Source organism: Prionailurus viverrinus, chromosome D1 (genome assembly GCF_022837055.1).
Source record: "Prionailurus viverrinus isolate Anna chromosome D1, UM_Priviv_1.0, whole genome shotgun sequence".
In the NCBI taxonomy this organism is placed as follows: Eukaryota; Metazoa; Chordata; class Mammalia; order Carnivora; family Felidae; genus Prionailurus; species Prionailurus viverrinus.
In genome coordinates this window covers 76,607,434-76,632,500 of record NC_062570.1, presented here as the reverse complement: position 1 = coordinate 76,632,500, position 25,067 = coordinate 76,607,434, and the positions used below count along the sequence as shown (strand labels likewise).

The following is a 25,067-nucleotide window of genomic DNA, read 5'->3' as shown; positions in this document are numbered from 1 at the left end:
CATTTCTGAAGAGTAATTGATAATAGTGAAAAGTGGGAAATCTAGATATCCAATGATTGGGGAATGGTTAAGCAAGTCATGCAAGCAACAGCCCAACATTGGAATGACATGAAGCTAATTAAAATGAAGTGTATACAGTGTTCTTTAAAGCACAGGGATACACTTAAGTGATAATAGTAAGTCAACGAAGTGGGATAAAAATTATCTACACAGTAAGATCTCAACCACACATAAGATGGGAAGAAAAAAATGAAATTCACTGAAATTTCAAGACTGACTATTTCCAAATGGTGGTATCATGAGATTTCTCCATCATCTTTACTCTTCTCTGTGATTTCAAATGTTACACAATAAATACATTGCTTTTATAATTAGAAAATCAAAAGGTTAAAACACCAAACAGCCGAAGGACTCATCTACTCCCATGTCCAACCACTTCCACGAGACTGTATTCACAGATCTATCCAAAAAAACTCAAAATAATAGACTAAAAGTATGTCATATTTTTAAACAAATTCCCAGTAGTGTTTCACCCTCACCCTCTGCTGTTATACAGAATATCAAAATTGAAAAAAAAGAATCCATACCTACCTAAATTTCCCTCACGGGAGCAAAGTATCATTTTAGCATCTTGGCACCTAAGCTACCTGTATGGCCAGACAAGACTTCCAAAGGTGCTCAAAATAAAAAGAAAATCCCTCTTTTTAGATTAACTCCAAGGACCACCTTCCACAGTAATAGGTATACTGTGCCAACCATAAAGAGGAAGAATATTGCAAAGTCCCTTTTGAAAAAAGTGCAAGAAAGGTTTGGGCTGCTGTAACCAAACCAGCTATCCCCATCTCCACTGTCAAATTAGGAGACAGGCTGTTCTTGGCAAAAAGCTAGACCACTATGTTTTGAAGACCCATGATACTGGTATTTTTAATAGAGAAACAACCGTGAGTGTTACCCAGAGGATGCCACGCATCTAACCTAAACTCTTGCTACGGAAGACCCTATAGTTGGATGAAAAGACAATGGGCCTTTCAGTCAGGCATCACTAGTTACACATTTCACCGCTGTCACTTACCAAGCCTGCAGCCTTGGTTAAGTTAACCTCCCTAAGCTTCCTATGAAACAGGAGTAATAATCCTCACCCAAAAAGACTGCAGTAAGGAGTCAATAAGCTAACAGAATTGAAGCATCTACATAGTAACTGGCAAATACCAAGCATTCTAAATGACAGCTTTTACTCTTACTGCTGGTCTCCAGGCTCATTTCACTATTTCATCTGAAATAAGTGACCTTGGCAAAACAGTAAGAATTTTTAAATCCTTTAACTTGGACAAATCAACTTTGAAGGAATCTGTGTCAATATTTTAACTGAAGTTGATCCCAACATTTCTAACAAGGCATTTCAGTAACAGGAAATCTGGCCAAGACCTCAGAAAGCCTAAACATCGAATCTGGCCCTCAACTTCACCATTCAGAATGAGAGAGACCAGGGGTGCCTGTGTGGCTCAGTTGGTTAAGCATCTGACTGGGGCCCAAGTCATGATCTCACAGTTCATGGGTTCAAGCCCCATGCTGGGCTCTATGCTGACACCTCAGAGCCTGGAGCCTGTTTTGAATTCTGTGTCTCCCTCTCTCTCTGCCCTTCCCCACTCATGCTCGCTCGCTCTCTCAAAAATAAACAAAATTTTTAAAAATAATAAAAAAAAAAAAAGAATGAGAGAGACAAAATTGTGTGGAGCTTTGCAGTTGCGACTTTACAGATCAACACAACCCATTACCAGTTGTTTGACCCTAGACAAGTCCTTAATCTTAATCCCTTCAAATACCAGTTCCTTCTACAGAGAATGGGAAGAATAGTAATTAGAGTTGATATGAGGATTAAAAAAGAAAAAAAAAACCTATGTAAAGTATCTGCACATCACAGCTGATTAAAATATAGAAGCTCTTCTTGTCATACATATAGTATCAACTTCTGGTACTTCATGGGATCAATGTTCATCAGCTACACAGGACCACTCCGACCCTCAGTCAGTACTTACGTCGGCAGACCTTACAACACTGGCCAGCAATGTGCACGGGGAGGGAGTCTGGGGAGCAATTGAGAGGGGGACAGGACATCCTTCGACATTCGACAGCACCACTCTGAGGAAGGAAGGACAGGGAAAGGAATCTCAGAAGTGCCCTTTCAAAGTTCCCTTTGTGGAAGAAGCTCACATCTCATCCCAGAAACCTCATCAGGGAAAGAGAAGCAGTGGGAGGAATTGCCAGTCTACTCCAAGATCACAAATGAAGTATTTTCTCCAACCCAAATGAATCTGTGCCACCTCAATTACTTTTCTGATATACATCACTGGCTTCATTCCATCTGCCCGTGTGGGCTAAGCAGATTAGGCAGAAAACAAAAGCCTATTTTTACAAGAACATAAATGACACCTTTTGCAGACCCTGTCAATCATTGTGGAGGCTCTAACAATCCATTATGTATTTTCCCAAACAGTGGCATTCTTCAGATATTTATCAAATAATTTCAACTGCACAGAGTTTACATACTAATTTTGGGGGTACTCATGAATTCTCTAAAACAGATGGAGTATACAAATGACAGATACCCTGAAAGTCAGGGCAGTCTTGTAAGTCTCTGAAACAGATGAAGGACACCTTCTAAAATATAATAAAAACATCTAGAAACTAATTATACTCTCCTCTTAAATTTTTTTCTAGCACAGAAAAGTTGTGAAGTTGTGAACGACTAAAAAGCTAGGCTGCTTGAAAATCAGAGTCCCTTCCTCCCTTTGATAATCTAATCCTCAAACTCCAAACAGTAAGTTTGTTAGCAACAACGTTAGATTGTACTAGACTGTGTTGTCAAATTGAAGCACACTGTAATTTCCAAGTATTTGTATAGGACATGACACTTTTCCAGGTTCCCTTCAAAATTGTTCAGATTGCTAAGTAGAAGCTTAGAAAAAAGATCATACATACTTCTCAGAGTCGGCATCATATAGTACAAGACCAGATTACACAATCACTAGTGAAAATGCTCCCTTAAAACGGTATTTTTTTTTTTACAAAGAGGCTTACTTTGCATGTGCAGTTCCTGCAGTGATCGCCATCAACCCAGGAGTCTTGGTCTCTATAGAGAAGTCCACTCACTTGACACGTCTTCTCACAATGACAGTTTTCCAATTGATTAAGTCTCGTCTCTGCGTAATTTAACTGCAAAGAAGAATAACTTGGTGTAATTTCTTTATTTCATTTGCATTGTCCTAACAAAGCTAATAGCGACAAGAAAAATACAAGCCAAGTAGGAGAAAGAAAAAATGCTCAGAGCAGCTGACTTACTCTTAGCCAGATTCTTTTTTTTTTTTTTTAAACATGAGGTAGAATCATTCTAAATTGAAGACATATTGGCTACTATGGTCTGATGAGTACCAAATGAGACATTAAACTGTATCTCAGGGACCTCATGGGTGTACATAAACATATGTGCTTTCAGCTCAAGCCCACACAGAAACACTCATAATGAATGTATTCTCAAGGACTCATTATAATGTTTACCGGAGATCTAATCAGGAACTCCGAAGCACTTACATGAATCTCCCATCATTTTCTCCGTGTTCACACACTAGAGTGTCAGTTTTTAGGCTGGGAAATCACTGCTTCCTCTCTTATGAGAAATTACTGGGAGCTGGGGCAAGGAAAAGGGAAATTCATACAAGGATATAGTTTCTCCCCAGCCCAGGATCCCCCAGGACGAACATCCAAGGAATCCACGTTGGTGTTCAAAGGTGAAGACAGGCAACCAAACCCCCAGGTGAGGTTTGGATTCTGTAGAAAAACTTTTTTTCATTTTCCTAGGTCACCCAACTATTACCAGCAATCACAGAATCTTAGAATCTCTGATCCGAAAATAGTTTTCAAGCTTGAACATCATGACAAGTAACCCCTTGCAGTGATTCACCAGCCTCTCTTTGCACATCTACAGTGGCAGGACGTTATCTTTCAAAACCTTTTTTGGGTTAGCTCTGGATGCTTGAAACATCCTTTCTTGGTGTGAACTATGAAATCTCTCCTCGCTTTTTCTGTTTGACCTAGTTTTGCTCCGTAACTTGTCCTAAGCAATCTACTCTCTTCAAACATTTGAGGTTATCCTGTCTTCACACCTGCTCTTGACCACATGCAGCACCACCAGGTTCACTGAAGAGCTCATCATGAGAAGAGTCCAATCCTCTTTTGATCACTTTCCATGCAGCCTACTCCAGTTGCCTTCAAACATACGGTACGAAAAAATTGAACTTTGGTATAATCTCACACATACTCAAGTGGAACTCAATCTGATAGCATTATTACCATTTCCCCCTTTTCTTTAGAGACTACTTTGATTGCAAAACAAACGCTACTTTTGTACTCCCTTCAGCAGCATATATACTAAAACAAACACTACATCGTAAAATTTCAAGTAGTTTCTCTTTTCCTTCTCAACCATACTTACACCTCCATGTCTTGAGTATTTTCCCTATATAGATGATCGTGCCAATCTCTGAGCCAAGTAAGACCGTTTCAAGCCAGTATTTTAGATATAATGGTTGAACCTGGATAATAATGACTCCCAACATCTTTCTGTACTAATTATGGTTCCATTCCATAGATGCTCCTCTCATTTACTCCCACCAGCACCACTGAGCACTACTCTCTACAAATGGAATTGAAATGGAATTCCAAACTTTGTTGTCATTTACTTCATTCTCCTTCTCCAAAATTTTAGAATCTCTCAAGAAAACTTGTTCCTTCTGCCTTTTGTAGGCAGTTCCAATGGGCAGGGAAAAAAGCAAATAGGATGCTAGACAAATTGCATGCACCAAAATCACCCCTGAAGAAACAGAGCTAACTATGCCTGAAATACTAGCTTCCTGTGACCCCTCCAGTATTCACAATCTTCCAAAAATTCAGATTACATTTAAATCTCTAGCCTAATTAGAGTTTCTGGAATCTATCATAATTAAGCTCTTTGGGAATTCTTTAGGAAACACATTAAATACACTTCTTAGAGTTTGGTGAGGTCAAGTGAGTAAAACCACATATAGGTGAGAGATAATAAGAAATGACAACTTATCACACATCACCTTTACTTCATTTCTAAAGCCCCCATAGTTCCTACAAAAGGCAGTGATTGATGGATGACTTGGGGTTGAAAAAGTGAGCAGCTAGACCTGCATCCTTACTAAAACTGGCTGAGAATGGGTTATCTGTGAGAAGAAATGAGCCTCACTCTGAAAACCTGGAACAATCTAGTGCCTGTATCACTCCAAGAAACCTTAAAGACTAAATAACCCAAAAGGCAATTCTGTGACTGCTCAAGTTTCCTGAACACCCAGGAATGTGCCTAAAGGCAGTATTGTCAATTTCCCATACTGTCCAACAAAACTGAGCTATGCTCACCTACAAAAGTCAGTATCAAGAAAACCTTGGTTTTAATATAATGGAAGCTATTCTCAGGGCAAATGCTTCCCTTCTGAACTCTGTCTTTGCTTTTCTAACATATTTAGACTTTTTGACAACACTGAAGAGCCCTTATCTCTATAATAAGAGTGCAGGAGATAGACACAAAAGCAAAGACTAATAAGGCAAAAAGCTAATTTTTCAAAGGCATTTAACTTTACCTTCCTTTCCCCCAACCCTGCTAAATACTGGAACAATAAAGGAGAAAACAACTCTGAATCAAAAAATGAATTACAATTTCTGTCACTGGTATTAGCATGCTGAATTTACACAAAGTCATTTTCAAAAGCTATTTCCACACTACCTGCCATTTTCTCCAAGAATGTCTACAGATCCAAAATAGATTCAGTAGCAAATCCACATCTCTATTCAGTCTTACCTTTGTTCATGCATTTATCTAAGCAACCATGGACAGAATCATTTATTCTTAACTCTGCACATTCACAGACAGACATCAGAGGTCTTTTTCACGTAAGAGGTCAGTGAATGGATTGGAGTACATTAGTTGTGCTTTTTTTTTTCTTTGAAATACTATTTGGCATTTGTTAAATGGAAGGGAAAAAATATTTCACTGTGTTAAACGTTTAAGCTTCACTAAAAAAATAATCACTATTGAGTTTCTCAAAACAATGAAAACCTCAAAATTAAATATGTTACAAGCTGAAATGCTATTCCAAGTGCTGCTTGGTTTGCATAAACAGATTTGCCAAAGACTGAAACAGAAGTAATGAAGAAATTCCCAGTCTCCAGTGTTCTCTTCTTCCTGAGCTTGGAGGCTGAATGTGATTCCAGCACAGGTGGGATGCAAGAAAGAGCAAGCCACAATATTCCTGGCCCAGCAATGGGGTAGCCCCAGAGGAAGCCAGGGACTGGTGGTCTCTTGTGGATGGCTTAGGGAAAATGACAGAAGACAGCTTCCCTGTACCTTCTCTACCTGGAAAAAGGTTAATCCTGCCAGAATGCCAGAATTTTTCAAGAGGGCTCTTATGTACCCTGACCTATTACCTGAAAGTGCATACAAGCTGCTCCCATGATATGGTCTGTATTCAGCAAGGTCGTGGTCATTCTCAAGCACCAACCCCCCCCCCCCCCCAATGAAAAAAGAAAGAGCAGTCCTTTGGGGCAGACCACTGGGAAGGCCCCTGGGCTGATCTGGTGTCTGCATCTTTTTGATGTGATTATGGTTACCAACTCCTGTCCAGTTTGTGCACTGGGCTTCCTCTCTGGTAGGATTCCATGGCTTCTACTAGCACACAAGCATAAAGACTTTCTGCTTTCCAAGACCTCCTGGCACCTACCTCTAGACCAGGACCCCAACATCAACTTGCGGCTTTTGCCAGGCTTAGTGACGCCAAGCCACTGGGCAAGGTGTACATTTTCTTAAGGGCCATCTTCCCCTCATGGCTGCCTATTTCTATCTAGGTTTAATAATACAAAATGAACAGCTGCAGCTTACTGAATGCCTATTGTGTGCCATACACAAAAGCAGGCCTTCAAATCTCACTTGCCTGGACTCATGGGATCGTTACAAAATCAAAAATAATTGTCACCATTTTACCTACAGGGAACCAGCAACTGGAGAAAGGTCAATGAGCCCCCAAGCGCCCACCTTGATGGCTACATAGGATGCAGGGAAGAGGAGTTAGGGAACAGGGTCTGCCCATGCTGGGATGTCTTAAAGGAAACTCCTACATGAAGATGCGACCCCAAAGGCCTGTATCCTCAGCTTAAGAGTAAACAAAAAGGAGACAAGGCTTCCACGAGGCACAGAAAGAAGACCTTCCTGTTCAGACATTGGCACAGGCAAGAGGGAAAGATCTTCTGTGAGAATTCTTAAAGAATTATTTGATGAGAGTTCACCTGGCCCATCCTAGGTTTGCAGTTTGATTCTGAGCAGACTTTAAGATCTGAAAACCTTTAAGGAGATCATGTAATGTAAGGTGGCCCTGGATGGTCCTGGCACACACCAGGACTCAAAATATCACAGATTCCCAGGGAAAGCAATCAACTGTAACCAAAAGAGTGAGTTCAGGGGCTTTGTTCTTGCCCTGACCTTCCCCCTCCAAAAGCTACTGCATGTTTCACTGTCAAGTTACCATCTGAGCACACATTCCTCTCTTCCACTTGCCCATTGTTCTCACTGATCCCTCCATCCCCAAACTCCCTCTCTCCATTAGTCATTCCTTCTTTATATCTTGTTTCTCTTTCCAGTCCTCCCTTCTCCAACTGCATCAGTTATGATGCAGCTTTCAGAATTTGAGTTTGAATCCCAGTTCTGCCATCCATTGTCTTGGGGAAAGTCACAGAACATTCCTGGAACTCAGTCTTCTCATCTGGAAAGGGGGCTAATAAATCAATCCCAGTTCACAGGACTGTTGTGAGGTTTAAAGTGACAGGGAATATAAAATATTTAAGCATTGTATCTAACACATAGCAAATACTCAATAAATATTACCTAGTACGACTGACTTTCCAGCTTCTTCCAAATCAGGGGTTGACAAATTAGGGCCCATGAACTAAACCTGGCCCACCCTTCCTTTTCATATGGCCTGCGAGCTAAGAATGATTTTTACATTTTTCAATGGTTGCATTTTAAGTGATTAAACAAGTATATACATAATATTTTCTATTTTGCCTCTTGGCCTGAAAAGCCTAAAATCAACTAGCTAACCCTTTACAGAAAAAGTTTACCAGCTCTCCTCTTATTGATTATTACACATTCCAAAATTCTGCAGTGAAAATGGAAGTCCTCGGTTTTCTAATTATAATTCTATTCATGGTTTGGAAGAAACAGACTTATAAATCTTCCAAAGCGCCAGAGGCGGGGTTTAGAAGGTGGGTGAAACCATTTTCTGCTTGCAATTGCCCACAATTAGGTATCTCCAGCCTCACAAACGCCCATTTTACATAATACTGTTTGGAGGTCAGAGCTCAATGTGGCTCCTAGATAACATATGGCTAAAAAGAGAAAAATGGCATCCCTTGCAAAAGGAAAGAACAAGAAAGAAAGGAGCATCGTTGAAGCTGGGAAACCACAATCACCTGAGACTGAGTGGCATATTTCTCATTCCAAAAATTTGGTGGCAAGCTAAAATATAATTAATGCTATTGTGATCAAGCTGCTCCAGACAATATAAAATGCAAGCCTCTATATACCACAAGCTGGGAAGGCAAATAATTGGCTGCAATTCGCATTTCCACTGTATGCTGAAGTGAAAAGTGCATGTTTCAGCTCTCAAGTCCCAGGTTCTCTTACAAAAGTGTTCTGTCTCTCCTTTCCAGACAAAAGGGGACTTAGCCAAAAACCTAGTTTGAAAGAGACACCTGATCTTCAGCAGCACAACCATCAGGTCCAAAACACAGCCCTACCCCCCTGCCCGAACACTTACCAACCCACCAGTTTTTGGGTTTTTTTTCCCCTGTGCCATGGTTGATTGCTGGGAGCAGTCATAGCCACTGGTGCAACAAGATTAATGTATCATTTTCACGGTTATTAAAATTCTTCCTTTTGCAGAGCATAATAATGTCTCTTAAGCCCAGCCTAATTCTTTCTTCACCCTAGGCAGGACTTAGGTCCACGACTGATTGGTATCATAACAACGGCACTAGCCGCATTTTCTATTTATTCAGTGCCTTTATCCACAAGGCTCAGGGCTTTTCATTATGAGTCTAAACGTTATATATTAAAGCCCATAATAATTTACATTTTTGTGTCCGCCACTCAATATGAACAACTTCTGGGAGAGAAATAATGTCTTGCTCATTATTGCCTCCTTTGTGCCTGACGCAGTACCTGGCAAATAACAGATCCTTGAAAGATGCCTGTGAAGTGGATGATCCATTGCAAACATTCACAATTATAAAACCAAATATGTGAGAAGGCAAACTTTGCCTCCTCCACTATTTAACTCAGGACCAGTCCCGAAATGAATCACATCTTAGAAATGTGATATAACGCCTTCTGGTGACAATCATCTGTTGCTAACAATGGCTCTTTTGCCCCTTCTGATTATTGGCAATTATTCTGACATCTAAAATGCATTAGCTTATGAGCAGCAGTACCTCTGACCATATATCATCTCAGTGTTACTAGTTTGATGGCCAGCACGCAAATTCCTTTTCCTCTCCCAGGGCCTCTTTCTTCCAAACATTCTTCAAGTAAACATCTTGATGCAGCCTAATAGTATCAAAGAACTAAACGGTTATGTTCACTATAGGTAGCCTTATTTCAAGTAAGAATAAACCATTTCCACAGTAACATACTGCAAATGCCAAGGCTAAAAATGTTTCCATTATAGCATATCACTGGAAATTCCAAATAGGATGGAGAAAGAAATGAAACATCACAAGTGAAATTTAGATACCTACTTTTGCAGTCATCTTGGCCAAAAGCTCTTGCAAATCCATTATTCCTTGCACCAGGCTTAAGAAATCACTGCATGTTGGACAAGCTCAATAGAGAAAATATAAGAAATGTTGATAAAGTGCTAATACAATAAAGAAATTTTTACAACAGTAGTTGCTTTGCTATGTCCAAGGCTTTTTGCTTTTCTGGTTAAGTATTACATTGCAACTGGAGTGAAATCACCCAGGATTTCAGGTCTACATCTTTTCCTTTTATTAACAAGAAGAAAGAAAGGAACTGGAAAAAAGAACTGTTAACTGAAAAGGCAATGGGAAATTTTTAAATTGGAATTAAGTCCTCATTTTTACTGAGATACGACTGAAAAAATGTGAATTGTTGTAAAAGTGGAGAAAGTAAACTCACATCTAAGCCAAGCTATTTAAATCATTGTTTACTATAAATACTAGCATATTAAACCTATCTTCCTCTATCTACAGAACCCCAACTGCTAATGTACTTTTTCTTACCTTCAAATGGTAATCCTATCAACACATAAGCTTTTTTAAAACTTCAAAGACACAGAACTATATAATATAGACAATAACATACCTCCCTATTCCCACTACCTCAGAAGTAAACATTTTTTACACTTTGTGTGACATGTTTATTATCAGTGAGTTATATAATATTAAAAATTCATAAATGCTTCAAGCTGCTACTTACTGCGATTTAGGTTCGGACATTGAGTTATGTATCCATTTGGCATAAAGATGATTTTCCCATCTTGGATGATTCCCTTGATAACAGAAGAGAGAGGTGGTGATCAAGATTATAGTTACCAATTCCAATGGCCGCTGTGCAGTCATATGCACATGATTTTTTACAACACTGCTATCTTCATTCAAAAGGTAAGTCTCCCTTAGTCCACAATGAACTACTACTCCAAACCACCCTCCTCCAGACATCTTGGAAACTACATTCATCTTGAGAAAGCTGTCATTAGTTGCCACGAGTTGTTGCTAATGACATTACAACACTAAGGATCTACCAGTGACTGTTCTTAAACTATTAGTTAGACAAGGGGACCTGGGTCAGTTAAGCATCCAACTCTTGATTTTGGCTCAGGTCATGATCTCGTGGTCCATGGGATCCAGCCTCAGGTCAGGCTCCACACTGACAACACTGGGCTTGCTTGGGATTCTTTCTCTCCCTCTCTCTTTCTGCCCCTCCCTCACTCACTCTATCAAAATAAATAAGACATTAAAAAAAAAAAAACTATTGAACCAAAAAGGCACTGATGCAATAAAAATTCCTCCAAAACCTTAGTCATTCTGGAACATTAAATTTTGCTGACTTAGAGGATTTTTTTAAGCAGCAGTGAACAATAGAAACATATTAGACTAAAAATTTAACTGATTCATTTAATCAAGGAAAGAAAATTAGACATGGAGAGAATTGCTTAACAATATTTGTTCTCTGCTGATTATTATGATTTTTTTGTTGGTGAGTCTTAAAACTTACTCAACATCTCACTGTAAAAAGTGGCCTTTTAATTCTCTAACTTAGGAAGAACAGCCCTGATTTAAGAAAGTCATTGGGGTTGCCATCTTGCAATGTAAATACTGACTTGGCCTTTGGATTTTTTTTAAGTCGAATATCAAGATTCTGGTTTTAGGGATTTTTTTTTTCTTCCTGAGTTGATGGAAGAAATGTTAGAGAACAGATGAAAGATGTGGGACCTAGTTCAGAATACTGAGATTAATCCATAAATAAAATAAAGGCCTAAGATCATGCCACAAGTCTTTAGAGGGGGTTTACATTTATCTGTTCATCTTCTAAGCAGAAAGTCATTAGCAAATGCTGTTTTCTGCATACTATTTCAAGGTAAATTATGAATGGGAAACATTAACAGAAATAACAGGATCATAGGACCTCTCCCTCAGAATTGGATACATTTACTAACTGCTTCCTCTTCGAGGATGGTGGAGTATTTGTGATTACAAGGGGAGACAACCACCCCACAGGTGGAAGTCCCTGCCACCAGGTCCTCAATATGAATTCATAGTCTCTAGCAGGAGGATTCCAGAGAGCAATTGATAGAGCACCATGGAAGTCAATCAGCTTCTTCCTAGTACAAAACTGCTCAGTTTCTCAAAGCAAGCTAATGCCTCTAAGTACCCAGGATACTTTTCAAACACATTTGAAAAATATGAGAAAAGCATGGGATTGGAAGTCAGGAGACCTGGGCTCCAATTCTGGATTCATCTCGAGCTGAGTGAACTTGAAACAGTAAGTCAACCGCCTTCTCTGAGTTTCAGTTGCTTCATCTGGAAAAAAAGCCTAGATGCAAAAACTAAAGATCCTTCCAACATTCAAGTTCTTAGTCCGTGAAACAGGCATCCAAACTGAAATTGTCACAATTTAGTTTCTATGCTTTCACTACCTTTCAAGTTAAACAAAAAATTAGAAAAGCTATAAATTTCCACCAAAGACCATTACAGAGAATGCAGCGACACATTAGACAACATCTGTCTGATCTGAATAGGTTGAATATGGATAAATTCATAGTAATCAACTATCCAGGTATGCTCAGGATTTACAGCTTCCAGGACACAAGACTTCCAGTGCTACAACAGACTCCTGGGCACACGGGGACAATTGATCACCCTACAAGACATGAAAGTGAAGAAAGCACAAGTACCAGGAAGGATCAGGACCATCTATTACCTATTCATCAGAAAAGCCTACAACATTCATGGAAATGGCACTGAGAAACCTACGGCACGCTTGTCACAGTATTAATTGCCTTTCTAAGAACGAATGGAAAATACATTTGAAAAGGATATCCCTCCACTCACTCTGTAGCAACATAACTTAGAACTACATCAGTTTTCCTTTTCCTACTTTTTTAAAGTGAATACTGACTTTAGTTACACTGTAACTTACAAATGGCCTCCCCCACGCCTTCCTTCTGCCTGCCTCCATCATCACTTCTGCCTTTCTACTTTTAACCTGAACCACACAGGGGTGTTACACAGATCATTAGGTCAAGGTCAATGGTGTTGACTTGATCGCAAACAGAAATAAGAGCTGAGGACTTCTCAATGCCCATTAACACCAAAACTCAAAGCACTTGCTGTTTTTTTCTAAGGAAAGGCAATCAGGGTCAGCCCAATAGTGGCATGAACACTTCTTCTTGCCAAATAAATCAAGATGGAAATGTGATTTATTTGAATGGATGTAATTCTATGCTAGACTAAAAGAAGGATGGCAATACACTATACAATACCAACTGTAACCCAAAGAAGTCTGAGCATGTATGTGTGTGTGTGTATGAGTGTGTGAGTGAGTGTGTGTGTGTGTGTGTGTGTGTGTGTGTGTGTGTGTGTGTATCCATCCTAGCACCATCCCCAGAACAAGCACCAGAAGGTCTTGGGCATTAAGGTGCCATATGAACTCTTCCGTACCTGGATGTTTGTCAATAAAAGCAGCATTTGCTAAGCATGGGGTTTTCTAAAGAGAATGAGAAGAGTTTCATAAAGTATAAGCCTATATAGTAGCTCAGTCTTATCTCTCACAGAAAAGTCATCTATGAGGATTTCTATAGATAACATGCCTTCAAGTGCTGCAACTTCTCCCAAAGATGAAATAAGAATAAGCAGAATTTCTATTAGTTCTTATTTAACTTTAAATGTATTTACACGTAACTGAAAAAAGGCAACTCTAGTAGGGCATGTATTAGCTGACCTCACTTGATCTCATTTTTTCAGACCTATGCTGTGTTTCACATCTGTCATGGCAGTGTTTCTCAAACTTTGAGTGTCTTAATCACCTTGAGTAAACACCTTGAGTTTGAGTATTAACCTTGCGTTTAACATTCAGACTCCTGGGTTACCCCCGAAATTCTGTTTCAGTAGGATTGGAGTGGGCCCTGGAACCTTGATTGTTAAAAGCTACCCAAGATGATTCTGATGAAAAGTCAAAAGGCCCCACTTTGAAAAACCCTGCTCTTTTGTCAGTCATTTGTAGGTTTTCTTTTGGGGGAGGAAGGGGCAAGGAGCAAGACGGTTTACTCATTAAAAGATCACAGTGGTGAAAACAGCATTCATATCCTAATATATGAATAAAACCTCAGTGATTTGGAATCGAATACCAGTCAACAGAATTATTAGATTATAGACACCACGAAGGCAAAATCATATTTTCATCTCTAGGTCCCCTTGTACTCCCTGTTGCAGTATATTTCACATAGCAGGCTCAAAAAACACTTTAAAAGCATCAAATTCCTAAAACCTGTTAATTATATAATATTGAACAATATTTTCAGAGCTGGTACACCTGTAAATTATCTTGTAGGGTATCAGTTTTTTAAACTAGGGATACGAGGGTGCCTGGGTGGCTCAGTTAAGCATCAGACTTCGGCATAGGTCATGATCTGTTTGTGAGTTAGAGCCCCACATGGGGCTCTCTGCTGTCAGCACAGATCCTGTTTCAGATCCTCTGTCTCCCCATCTCTCTGGCCCTTCCCTATTCACATTCTCTATCTCAAAAATAAATAATAAACAATTGGGGTGCATATTAGAATTTTAGAGATTAGGGAGAACATCATATAAATGTTGAAAAAGCTTCTGAGGTGACTTTGATACACCCAATGAGGACTCCTGATCCAGGGCCATATCACCTGGTCATTTGACCTATGAAAAACCTAAGGCTTTGACACTAAATAGCTTTCCTAAAGGACACCTTAATCCTAGGCCATTAACTACAGGCCTACTAACTCCATTACCAGTGCTAAGCCATTCCAACATGGATTAAGGAGAAAATAGATCATTTGAGAAAGTCTCATAGTTACATGAGCTAACAAGATGTTGTTACAACAAGGTCCTGTTATCAAAACGAGGTTCTACCTTAATTGCTTTAATGGATACTTAATCAACTGCACATAAATTATTTGCATTAGATGTAACAGTTTGCTGAAATAATTTTTTAGTGCTGGCAAACAGTGATCCTTTTAGGTAGCCAGTATCTTCCTCTGCAATCTTATCTACACTATTAATTTGCTAAACAATCCGTTTTTTCATCGGTCTTGCAATGTTAAACTTCAGCCAAGCTGAGAGTCTAAATAAATCCCTAAGATGCAAAGCCCAAATTAATAAACTTTCACTCTTAGTACCGATGGAAAGAGGAAAAGTGGATAATTTTTTTTCTTTGTTGAAACCACCTGTTGCCACCCTCTACCTCCTGTACTCAGCTCACCATGCACTGCAAAATAAACTTGCACCAGGTAGGTTGTACATTATGAGTTTTTGTTTCGGGAATGAATGCCCATCATTTCCATTGTTCCAGGAACACTTCTCATTTCACAGGAAGAAATCTACGAAGATGCAATAAAGATTAGAAAAAAATATACCATTAGGACCCTCTTCTGTATGGAATAACTAAGATTAGGCAAACCCTTCTAACATTCAGAGCTTTCTGATAGAAATATAAGCAGCTTTGCCACCAAACAAATGCTAATTCTTTTTTAAAGCTCTTATTTCCCTGCAGATCTCTGTTTACATTGAAGAAAATGGTTCTCTTTTTGTATGCTAAAACATTGAAACAAATTGCTTTGAAAGGGAAAGGGGGTGGGGAGAGTTCCTGCTGGGCATGTAAATATATGGATGAAGATGTGTTCTGTTTATAAACTGGCAAGGACCCAAGCTTTGGCAACAGGCTGACAAAAAGTAAGACCTGAGAAACTCACAAGGAAGATTTTCAAAATGCAACCAATTATGTATTTCTGCCCTGAAGACAGTTAATAAAATATTCCAGCTTGCATAAAAGCCAAGAAAGACACTTGTCGGCTTTCATTACGATCAATAAAAACTGTCAGCTCATTAGCATATCATTAGCTGTCCTGCTGTTTCCAAGGTCTTAATGCACAGAAATATTAATCTACAAATGTATAAGATTCCCCAGCTCTGTGACTTTGACTTTCTGCATGAAAGGAAAAATAAAAATTAGAGAGGGAGGAATCCAATATAGCTTCTTTTCCTCTGTGCCTATAAACATATGTTTACCATCTGTGGAATTATGGGAACCAGCTGAGGTAAGAAACAACAGCTGTGGCATTAAAAAAAAAAATTGTAATCAATTTCACTTCCCACTGACAGCTCAGCTGTTAAGGAGACAGTGATGTCCAGGTAAGGGAAAGGTTTCAAACCCAAATCCAAGGGACAGAGAGAGAGAGAGAAGAGAGAGAGAGAGAGAGAGAGAGAGAGAGAGAGAGAGAGAAGAGAGAGAGAGAGAGAGAGAGAGAGAGAGAGAAGAGAGAGAAGAGAGAGAGAGAGAGAGAGACAGACAGACAGACAGACAGAGTGAGTCTTGGCCTCAGTGAATGGCCTTGGGATGGAAATAATGTAAGAACACCCAAACCACTGAAGCATCCTGTAGCTGTGAGTCACCTAAACTTGTTCTTTCTTTACCCTCTGAATAATAACAGCATAATCAGCTCAGAACTGATCAAAAGGAAATGGAGTGGTAGTCAACCATCTCAATAATGAAAATCTTTGACAATCAGAAGGTTCAGAGAAGCCTGTCACTACCAATCACCTATTTTCTCCGATGGATGCTACCCTGAAAGGAAGAAATCCCCACCCTGTGTTCTGGATCTCTGATGGGAATCACCTCATGCTAAAGGCTCCTGGGCCAGGCACCAAGTGTGATTTCCTCCCCCTCTTTTTCAGCAGGAGCACTTTTACTGCACTATCCACAAGGATCCACCAGCACCCAGAAATTAGGTTTGACAAAGGAGGAGATTTTGCTTTTACTTTGCCTATGAAGCAACATATTAATATTTAAAACAGAGAATGATGTTATTTTAGCCTAAAAATACATCTATATGCATTTAACCTAAAAATACAATACTAAGCGTATTTAGTTCTGGAGCAATAAAGCAGGTGTGGTTCTTGGACCCAGGAGGCAGCTTTTACAAGATAAATATTAATTAGAAGCCTGAAGATAGCCTCACTTAAAGGATGCCTGCCTCTTTTACAGAAAGGGAGATTTCTGCAGCAGTGGATTGATCAAGATAATGTTTCTATAAAGAGACACTGACATGTTACCCTTACCGGTGCCATCTCACCAAAGGATGGCCAGAAGCACTGACTGACAGATAAAATTCTACAGGGGAGAGGAGTTTTAAAAAGTTCCTTCGAAAAAGCCATTTGATAAGGCTACTTTGTTGGACAACAAGGAGAATCACATTGCTCCCTAATGAGAGGATCAGGGTGGAACTGGCAAACCCCTTCTGGTGCTTCTCACTGGTACCTTTGGGCTGGAGCTCCAGAAAAAGACAACAGGGTGTGTCTCCTCCATGGGACGCTGAGAAGTGAAATGTGTTCACCATCCAACAGTTACTAGAACGGGGTAAGTAAGCCTAAAAAATAGATGTTGAATGAATGAATGAATGAATGAATGAGCGAGCATAAGCTCGACGGAGGGGGGGGAAGGCTAAGTTTAAATCCCATTTCTATCACTCACAAACTATGTAAGACTGACAAGTTGCTCAACCCCCAAGTCCCATTGTCTCATCTATACAGTTCGGATAATAGCTACCTCATTAGGATGCTCTGCAGATGAAATGTAATTAACAGAGAGAATATATGTAGGGCAGACAAGATAGAGAATGCAGGAAGCATTCAGTAACTGTCTACTCTTCCACCACCTACAACCCACCTCTGCAGCAAAATGATTCAGTCTATGAACACTCCTTGTGTTTTCTGCCTGTATCAGGTAGCTGGGCTCTTAAGCACAAGGTTCCTGACAGCTACAAGGCAACACTCAGCAAGCTTACCACTCTCCCTCTCTTACTTAATTACCAGCTCCTAACTGAAACCGAAGTCCCTCAAAGGCAGGAAAAGTGCCAATCACTTCTACAATGTAGTGTTAACGTTAAGCACACAGCGAGTATTAAATGTGTAACCAAGAAAGGGGGAGGATGCGTGTTGTAACCCACTAAGCGTTAAGTGCTTTTAATATGTATTCTTATATAATCTGCATTACTTTTGTGAGAGAAAACTTGGCCACTCTGCCAGGAATAGGACAGATTTGTAGTCTGTACTTCAGAGTATGTTGTCTGCCAACCACATACCTTGTACTATTCTCTATTTTTTTTTTTAATCTTTATTTTTGAAAGAGAGACAGAGTGTGAGCAGGGGAGGAGCAGTGAGAGAGGGAGACACAGAATCCGAAGCAGGCTCCAGGCCCCAAGCTGTCAGCACAGAGCCCGACGCAGGGCTCAAACTCACAAACCGTAAGATCATGACCTGAGCCCAAGTTGGATGCTCAACCGACTGAGCCACCCAGGACCCCCAACCTTGTCCTATTCTAAGCACTTGCTGAATAACACAGACCCAGTTCTCACTCTGGTAAAGCTTACAATCTAGTGTGTCACTAATAAACACCCATATGAGTTATATTCAGGACCAACTACGTAATTGGCAGAGCCCTTTGTTCAAAATTTATTGAAATGTTAAAGACAGCAACAGCAGAGAATGAAGCCCATCACGGGCCTTCTAAGTTTAGCACCCCATGGGACTGCACAGGTCAACTGCCCATGAAGTCAGCCCTGCCTGTACTTGAGACCACACTAAAAGTGATGAAGGCAGTGGAGGCAGTGTCGTGGGAAAGCGTGCGGTAGTGGTAGAATGATTTCAAACGGATTCATCTCCCGGTACCCACATTTTTTCTTTCTGCAGCTCACAATGGTTAATTTCAATGGTCTTGTCTTCAAGTCCAGTGATGCTCCAGCCTGCCCAAATCTTTCTTCTAGTCAATTTCGCATTTCAGTTGTACTTCTTAGCTGCGGACTATCTGTCTGGCTCCTTTTTATAATTCCTGTCTCTTCATGGATATTCTCATGTATTCATACCTAATTTTCCTAACTTCTTAGTTCTTCATGTCTGTTTTCCTTTATAGCTCCTTAAGCCCATTTAGTATGGTGGTTTTAAAATCTTATCTAGTAAGTCCACTGTCTAGGCTTGCACAGAGTTGGTTTTTGTCTATTTTATTCCTGTGAATGGCAATACCTTGTGATTTTATTTAAACACTGGCCATTTGAATACTATAGTGACTTGAGATCTAGAAAGAGAATTCTCTCCCTTCTCCAGGGATTCCTGGGTTTTGGTTTTGTTTTATTGTTGAATGCTCTAGCAGTGCATTTGTTAAAGGACTTTCCCAATTTTTTTTTAAAGAGACTATATTCCTTATCTTGCCTGGTCCTGAGCTTGTGTTCACATAGTTTTTAGACTGACTTCCTTGAATGCTAGAAGGAGAAGGGGGGGGGGGGGGCGGTGCAGAGTAGCAAAGGGAGAGGAGTGAAGGTAGAGACAGGGAGAGAGGGAGGGAGGGAGGGAGGGAGGGAGGGAGGGAGAGAGAGACGGAGGGAGAGAGAGACGTAGGGAGAGAGAGACGTAGGGAGAGAGAGACGTAGGGAGAGAGAGACGTAGGGAGAGAGAGACGTAGGGAGAGAGAGACGTAGGGAGAGAGAGACGTAGGGAGAGAGAGACGTAGGGAGAGAGAGACATAGGGAGAGAGAGACATAGGGAGAGAGAGACATAGGGAGAGAGAGACATAGGGAGAGAGAGACATAGGGAGAGAGAGACATAGGGAGAGAGAGACATAGGGAGAGAGAGACGTAGGGAGAGAGGAAGGGAGAGAGGGAGGGAGAGAGGGAGATGGAGAAAGGGAGGGAAATAAAAGGAGGAAAGGGAAAGAGATACTGGATGCCCTCTCCTTTAATACTTAGACATGCTTGCACTAATCCTTGAGATCAGCCCAAAGACCCAGCTTAGAGTGTCTGAGCCTTTTCTGAACATGTATTTGGCTTTGGACAATGCATGTGCACTTTCTATGCACAGGTGCTGTTCAATACCATGATTTCCCAAAGACTCTCTCTCCTTAGCATTTCATCCTGGCTTTATGTGGTCTATTATGTGTCAACAGCACTTCTTTCCTGAAGCAGCTGCAAATTATTTGTTACATTTGCAATATTTTCAGGCAACACCTGCCACTTTCCTGACCCAGTAGAGTTCTTAGACAAGTGTCTCATACCAGTCCTTCAGGTAGTTCCATACAGAATGGATATACCTCATGATATGTAAATAAGGTCTCCGCTCCCTCCAGAATCAGAGACCACTGTCCCACACTGAGAACACAGACCGACAATGAGATGCCACTGAGCTATGACCAGTATGAGGCAAGGATAAAAAGATATCACAAAGCTTTCCTACTACTTTAATGTTGCATTTATTCTTGATTGAGAATTTACTTAGTTTGCTTTAAACCTTTGACTATTTTCCTAAATTTTAACAAAATTGGTTCTGACAATTCCTGCTTATTTTTTATGTTTCTACAGAGGGACAGAGGCTCAGAGCTAGCTGCCTACAATGCCATTTTGCAATCATCCAGCTACCTATGTTAATGGTTGAACATATATTACAGTTTGTGATCATTGTAGAGACCAAGGTAAAACTCTAATGTAGACCATCATCAACACATGTTACTATGTCTCTGCAATAATATTTTGAAGTGTTCCCAGACTTGGGAACCAGTGCTGTCCTTCATTTCAGACCCAAGTCCCGAAGGAAAGTGTAGCTTCACCAAGAAATAACTAACTACAGAAGGAAGAGCATTAAATGTGAGTCAGTTTAGAACTGAGACATCTGGACAAATTTCCGTGGATTCTTAGAAACATGGAAAATAAGGGAACGTGGAAAAATCATGCATGTATATATTCAGATGTGTGTGTATATAGGTATATATACTTGTGTGTGTGTGTGTGTGTGTGTTGACTTTAAAGATTTATTTTTGAGAGAGAGCACACATGCACACAAGAGGGGTAGGGGCAGAGAGATAGGGGGAGAGAGAGAATCTCAAGGAGGTTCCACGCTGTCAGCACAGGGCTCTATTTCAAAAGCGGTGAGATCATGACCTGAGATAAAATCAAGAGTGGGTGCTTAACTGACTGAGCCACCCAGGAACCCTGTGACATGTTTTTTTTTTTTTTCTTTTAGTATCTAGGACATACAGAAGAGTTGAAAGCAAAATAAAGCTAATGCCTGCAAATGTAGCACCCACCTTAAGAAATGAAAGATCACTATAGTTGAAGTCTTCTGAGTGTCCATCCTTAAATTTCTATTCCTTCCTCTCAGAAGTAAACTTGTAAATTTAGTGCTTATTCCCATGTATTTATTTTTTTACATATGTGAATGTATAAATAAGCAATAAATTGAAATGTCTTGCATTTTTAAATTACTTAATACTATAATTTTCTCCTGCTACTTTAATTTCAATGATTTTGGTGTTTATTTATAGGATTCTACCATTTATTTAAACGTCATCCCACTGATTGAAAACTTTTTCTCCTAATTTTTTTACATTAAAAAAAGCTCCTGTGAGGACTGTACATCATATCTTCTTGGCTACACGTCAAACTTTCTTCAATGTGTATAGAAGTTGGAGTCATGTGTCATAAGATATGCATGCCTTTAATTTTATACAAAAACTCCCAAACTGCCCTCCTTAGTGGCTCAACCAATTCAAGTTTCCACCACCGTGGCTCCATTAACCTCTCCCACACTTAGCATCATCCTATTTTTGTTTTCATTTTTGCCAGGCTGAGGGGTAAGAAATGGTATTTCATGGTGTTTTTAGTTTGCATTTCCAAGATAACTACTGAAATTGCATTTCTTTTAATAAATTCATTGGCTATTCACATGTTTCCACTTTGGGAAACTGCCTTTTTATACCTTTTGCCTGATTTCTTATTGATTTATGAGCATCTTACTGATTTTAACACTTCTCTACTGGATATGCTCTACTAATTGATCTGGTTGCCCAGGTCATCTTTGAGAAAATTTTCAACTTGTTTTATATATTAAATTTGTCAATAGTATCTTTAACGGCTTTATACTTATTATTGCTTCTTTCCCACCCCGTGATCATGAATATATGCTCCCATATTGTCTTCTAAAACTTGCAAAGTTCACACTTAGGTATTTTGTTTAATGTTTATTTATTTGGGGGTGGGGGCGGGAGGAAGGGAGGAGAGAGGAAGAGAGTGAGGGAGAGGGAGAGAGGGAGAGAGGGAGAGAGGGAGAGAGGGAGAGAGAGAGGGAGAGACAGGAAGAGGGAGGGAGGGAGGAGGAGGGAGGGAGGGAGGGGGAGAGAGAGAGAGAGAAAGAGAGAGAGAGAACAGGCACTGGTACCTAGTGGAGGGGGGCAGGGGAGGGAGGGAGATAGAATTCCAAGCAGGCTCTGAGCTATCAATGCAGAGCCCAACTTGGGACGTGATGCCATCAACCATGAGATCATGACCTGAACTGAAATCAAGAGTTGGATGGTCAACAGAGTCACCCAGGTGCAACACATTTATGTATTTAATTGTAATTGATTTTGATGTATGGTTTCCAAATATATTAAAGCTTTTCCTGACAATACACACCAAAATCAATTACATCAATTAGTATATACATGAAATATTTAAAGTAGTGATTTTCATAACCATTTATTTATGAATACATCCCTTCCTCATAGATCAGGAATGCCAATTCAGTTATGTATCAAGTTGCCACAAATAAAAAGTCCCTTCCTGGCCTCTCCAGGCTATTCTCTTGATTCATGTGCCAATCCTTACATGGATATCAAACTGTTGATTGCTATAAGCTTATAATAAGATCTGAAAGCCATTCCTTTTACTTCTTCAGAAATATTATTGGTCTTTATTCTTCCATATCATTTTTAAAATCAGCTTGCAGGGGCGCCTGGGTGGCACAGTCGGTTAAGCGTCCAACTTCAGCCAGGTCACGATCTCGCGGTCCGTGAGTTCGAGCCCCGCGTCGGGCTCTGGGCTGATGGCTCAGAGCCTGGAGCCTGTTTCCGATTCTGTGTCTCCCTTTCTCTCTGCCCCTCGCCCGTTCATGCTCTGTCTCTCTCTGTCCCAAAAATAAATAAACGTTGAAATAAAAAAATTTTTTTAAATAAAATCAGCTTGCAGATTTTATCAGAAAATAAAATCCTTTGGGGAATTTATTATAAGTTCATCCAATTGAGAAATCAATTTGGGTAGAATTGCCATTTTTAAGCCTTCTCCAAGCACCTGTCCTCATTTAGGTCCTCTCTAATGATTTTTAATAAAATTTTATATTTTTTCCATAATCATTATACATATATTTTTATCCTTAAGCACTTTATAAATTTTTTGATCTTATAAATGAAATATTCTATTTAACTGCATTTTGTTGATGCTACTTTTTTCAGCAATGCAATTGATTTTCTCTCTGGTTTTTATATCCAGCACTGTTTCAGAACAATCTTGGTAACTGTAATAATTTGTGAATTCTATTTTCTATGCAAACCATTATATAATTTCTCACTATTTTTTTTTTACTAACCCTTGTGTTTTGAGGGGCGCGTGGGGACATTTTGGGGGTTGGGATTTGCTTTTCTGCCAGAAGGACCTACACTATCATGTTGAAAATAAATTATGGTAATGAAGATTCTTGTAAGACTCCAGATTATAACAGGAATTCTCTTAATATTTAAACTATAAGAACAATTGTTTTTGTATGTTTGCTTTATGCACACTTTCAGTTTAATGAAGTTTCCTTCGATTCCTATTTTGCTAAGAATTTATCATGAGTCAGTACTGAATTGTATCTAGTGCTTTTTCTGCCTCTGGAGATAACCATAGATTTTTCTGTTTAATGTGACTTGTATTAGTCAATGTATTGATAAAAGTAGTTTAGCATTGTTGAAATCACCAACTTGGTCTCACACACATCCAGACACACACAGCTAGATTTGGATTGCTAATTTACGCTATTTTTTTTTTTTAGAATTTTTAATCTGTGTTCAAAAGTACATTGTATTATAAAACTCAAATTTTTTTTTTAATTTTAGAGAGAGAGAGAGAGAAAGAGTATGCATGAGAGCTGGGGAGAGGGACAGATGGAGATAGACAATCTTAAGCAGGCTTGAGGCTCAGCGTGGAGCCTGATGCAGAACTTGATCCCATGACCCTGGGGTCACAACTTGAGCAGAAATCAAGAGTTGAATGCTCAACTATCTTCATAAATGAGATGGGAGATATTTTCATTTATTCTCTTCTCCATAAGGATTTATACACGATAGGAATCATTTCCTTGGATGTGATAAAACTCCCCTGTAAAACTGTCTGAAGCCAGTGGTTGTTTGGTGGAGAGACATGGTAAATTGTGAAAATCGGTCACAATCCTTTGCTCCTTACCAGACTGCTACCCTGTGCAATGGGAATTTGTAGTATTTCCCATCAAAAGATGGACTCTATTTCCCATATCCTTGAGTCTGGCCTTAAAACTTGCTTTGGCCAATATAATGCAACAAAATACAATGTGCAAGTTTTTAGCCTTGGTTTCAAAAGACCCTACATATTTCTACTCCAGCTCTGGAAACCCTCATCAGCCGACTTATAAAGATCAGGCTAGACTGCTGAAAATAAGAGATCACATGAAGGAGAGATGTGCCATCCCAGCTAAGTCCATTCCAGTATAGCCAGTCCCCAGAAAACCAGAAGCTGCTCAAACTGCATGAGTGAACCCTCAGAATACCAGAATCAGTCATCTCAGCCCAACCCAAAGCACCAATGCACAAAATTGTGAGCTAAATACTTGCTGTTTCAAGCCACTAAGCTTTGAATAAACTTGCTTTGCAATGAAAACTAATACAGATTTTGTATCATGAATTCCTTAGAATACTTTATTGATTCTAAGACCGTTTCATTTCCAAAGTCCATTTTGATAATTTATAGTTTCAGGAAATTGCCCATTTTTCTCTAATTTTCCATTTTATTATATAAAATCAATGATTAATTACTGTTTTAGTATTTGCAGTATTTTGTTTTTTTAATGCTTTCTCTCATGTTTTCTTGCTCAAACTCCCAGATTTGTCTTTTCAAATGATCAAATTGTGTTTTTCTAGACCTTGTCTATTGTATCCTACTCCTTATTTTCATTTCTATTCTTATATGTTTATTTTTTCATGTCTTCTTTCTTTTATTTATTTATTTCCATTTGCTAACATCTCAAGTTGGATACTTTACTCATCGATTTTTCTGCCTTTTTGGCCTTTGTAGGATAGAACTAATTGGATAGTTTCTATTTTACTCTCTTACATTATTTGCGGGGGAGGGGGGTTGCAAATTTTA

The 25,067-nt window shown here is 39.5% G+C and overlaps 1 protein-coding gene across 1 annotated transcript in view; it reads right to left on the bottom strand.

Moving 5' to 3' along the window:
* The window catches only part of NELL1 (neural EGFL like 1), a 416,591-nt gene that overhangs the window by 212,304 nt on the left and 179,220 nt on the right, over nt 1-25,067 (bottom strand). Inside the window, exons 6-9 of the mRNA XM_047823242.1 lie at nt 10,565-10,637; nt 9,865-9,947; nt 3,079-3,213; nt 2,037-2,139 (exon numbers count right to left, since the gene is read on the bottom strand). Of these exons, the coding sequence (XP_047679198.1) occupies nt 2,037-2,139; nt 3,079-3,213; nt 9,865-9,947; nt 10,565-10,637 (394 nt within the window). The remainder of the gene's footprint in view (nt 1-2,036; nt 2,140-3,078; nt 3,214-9,864; nt 9,948-10,564; nt 10,638-25,067) is intronic.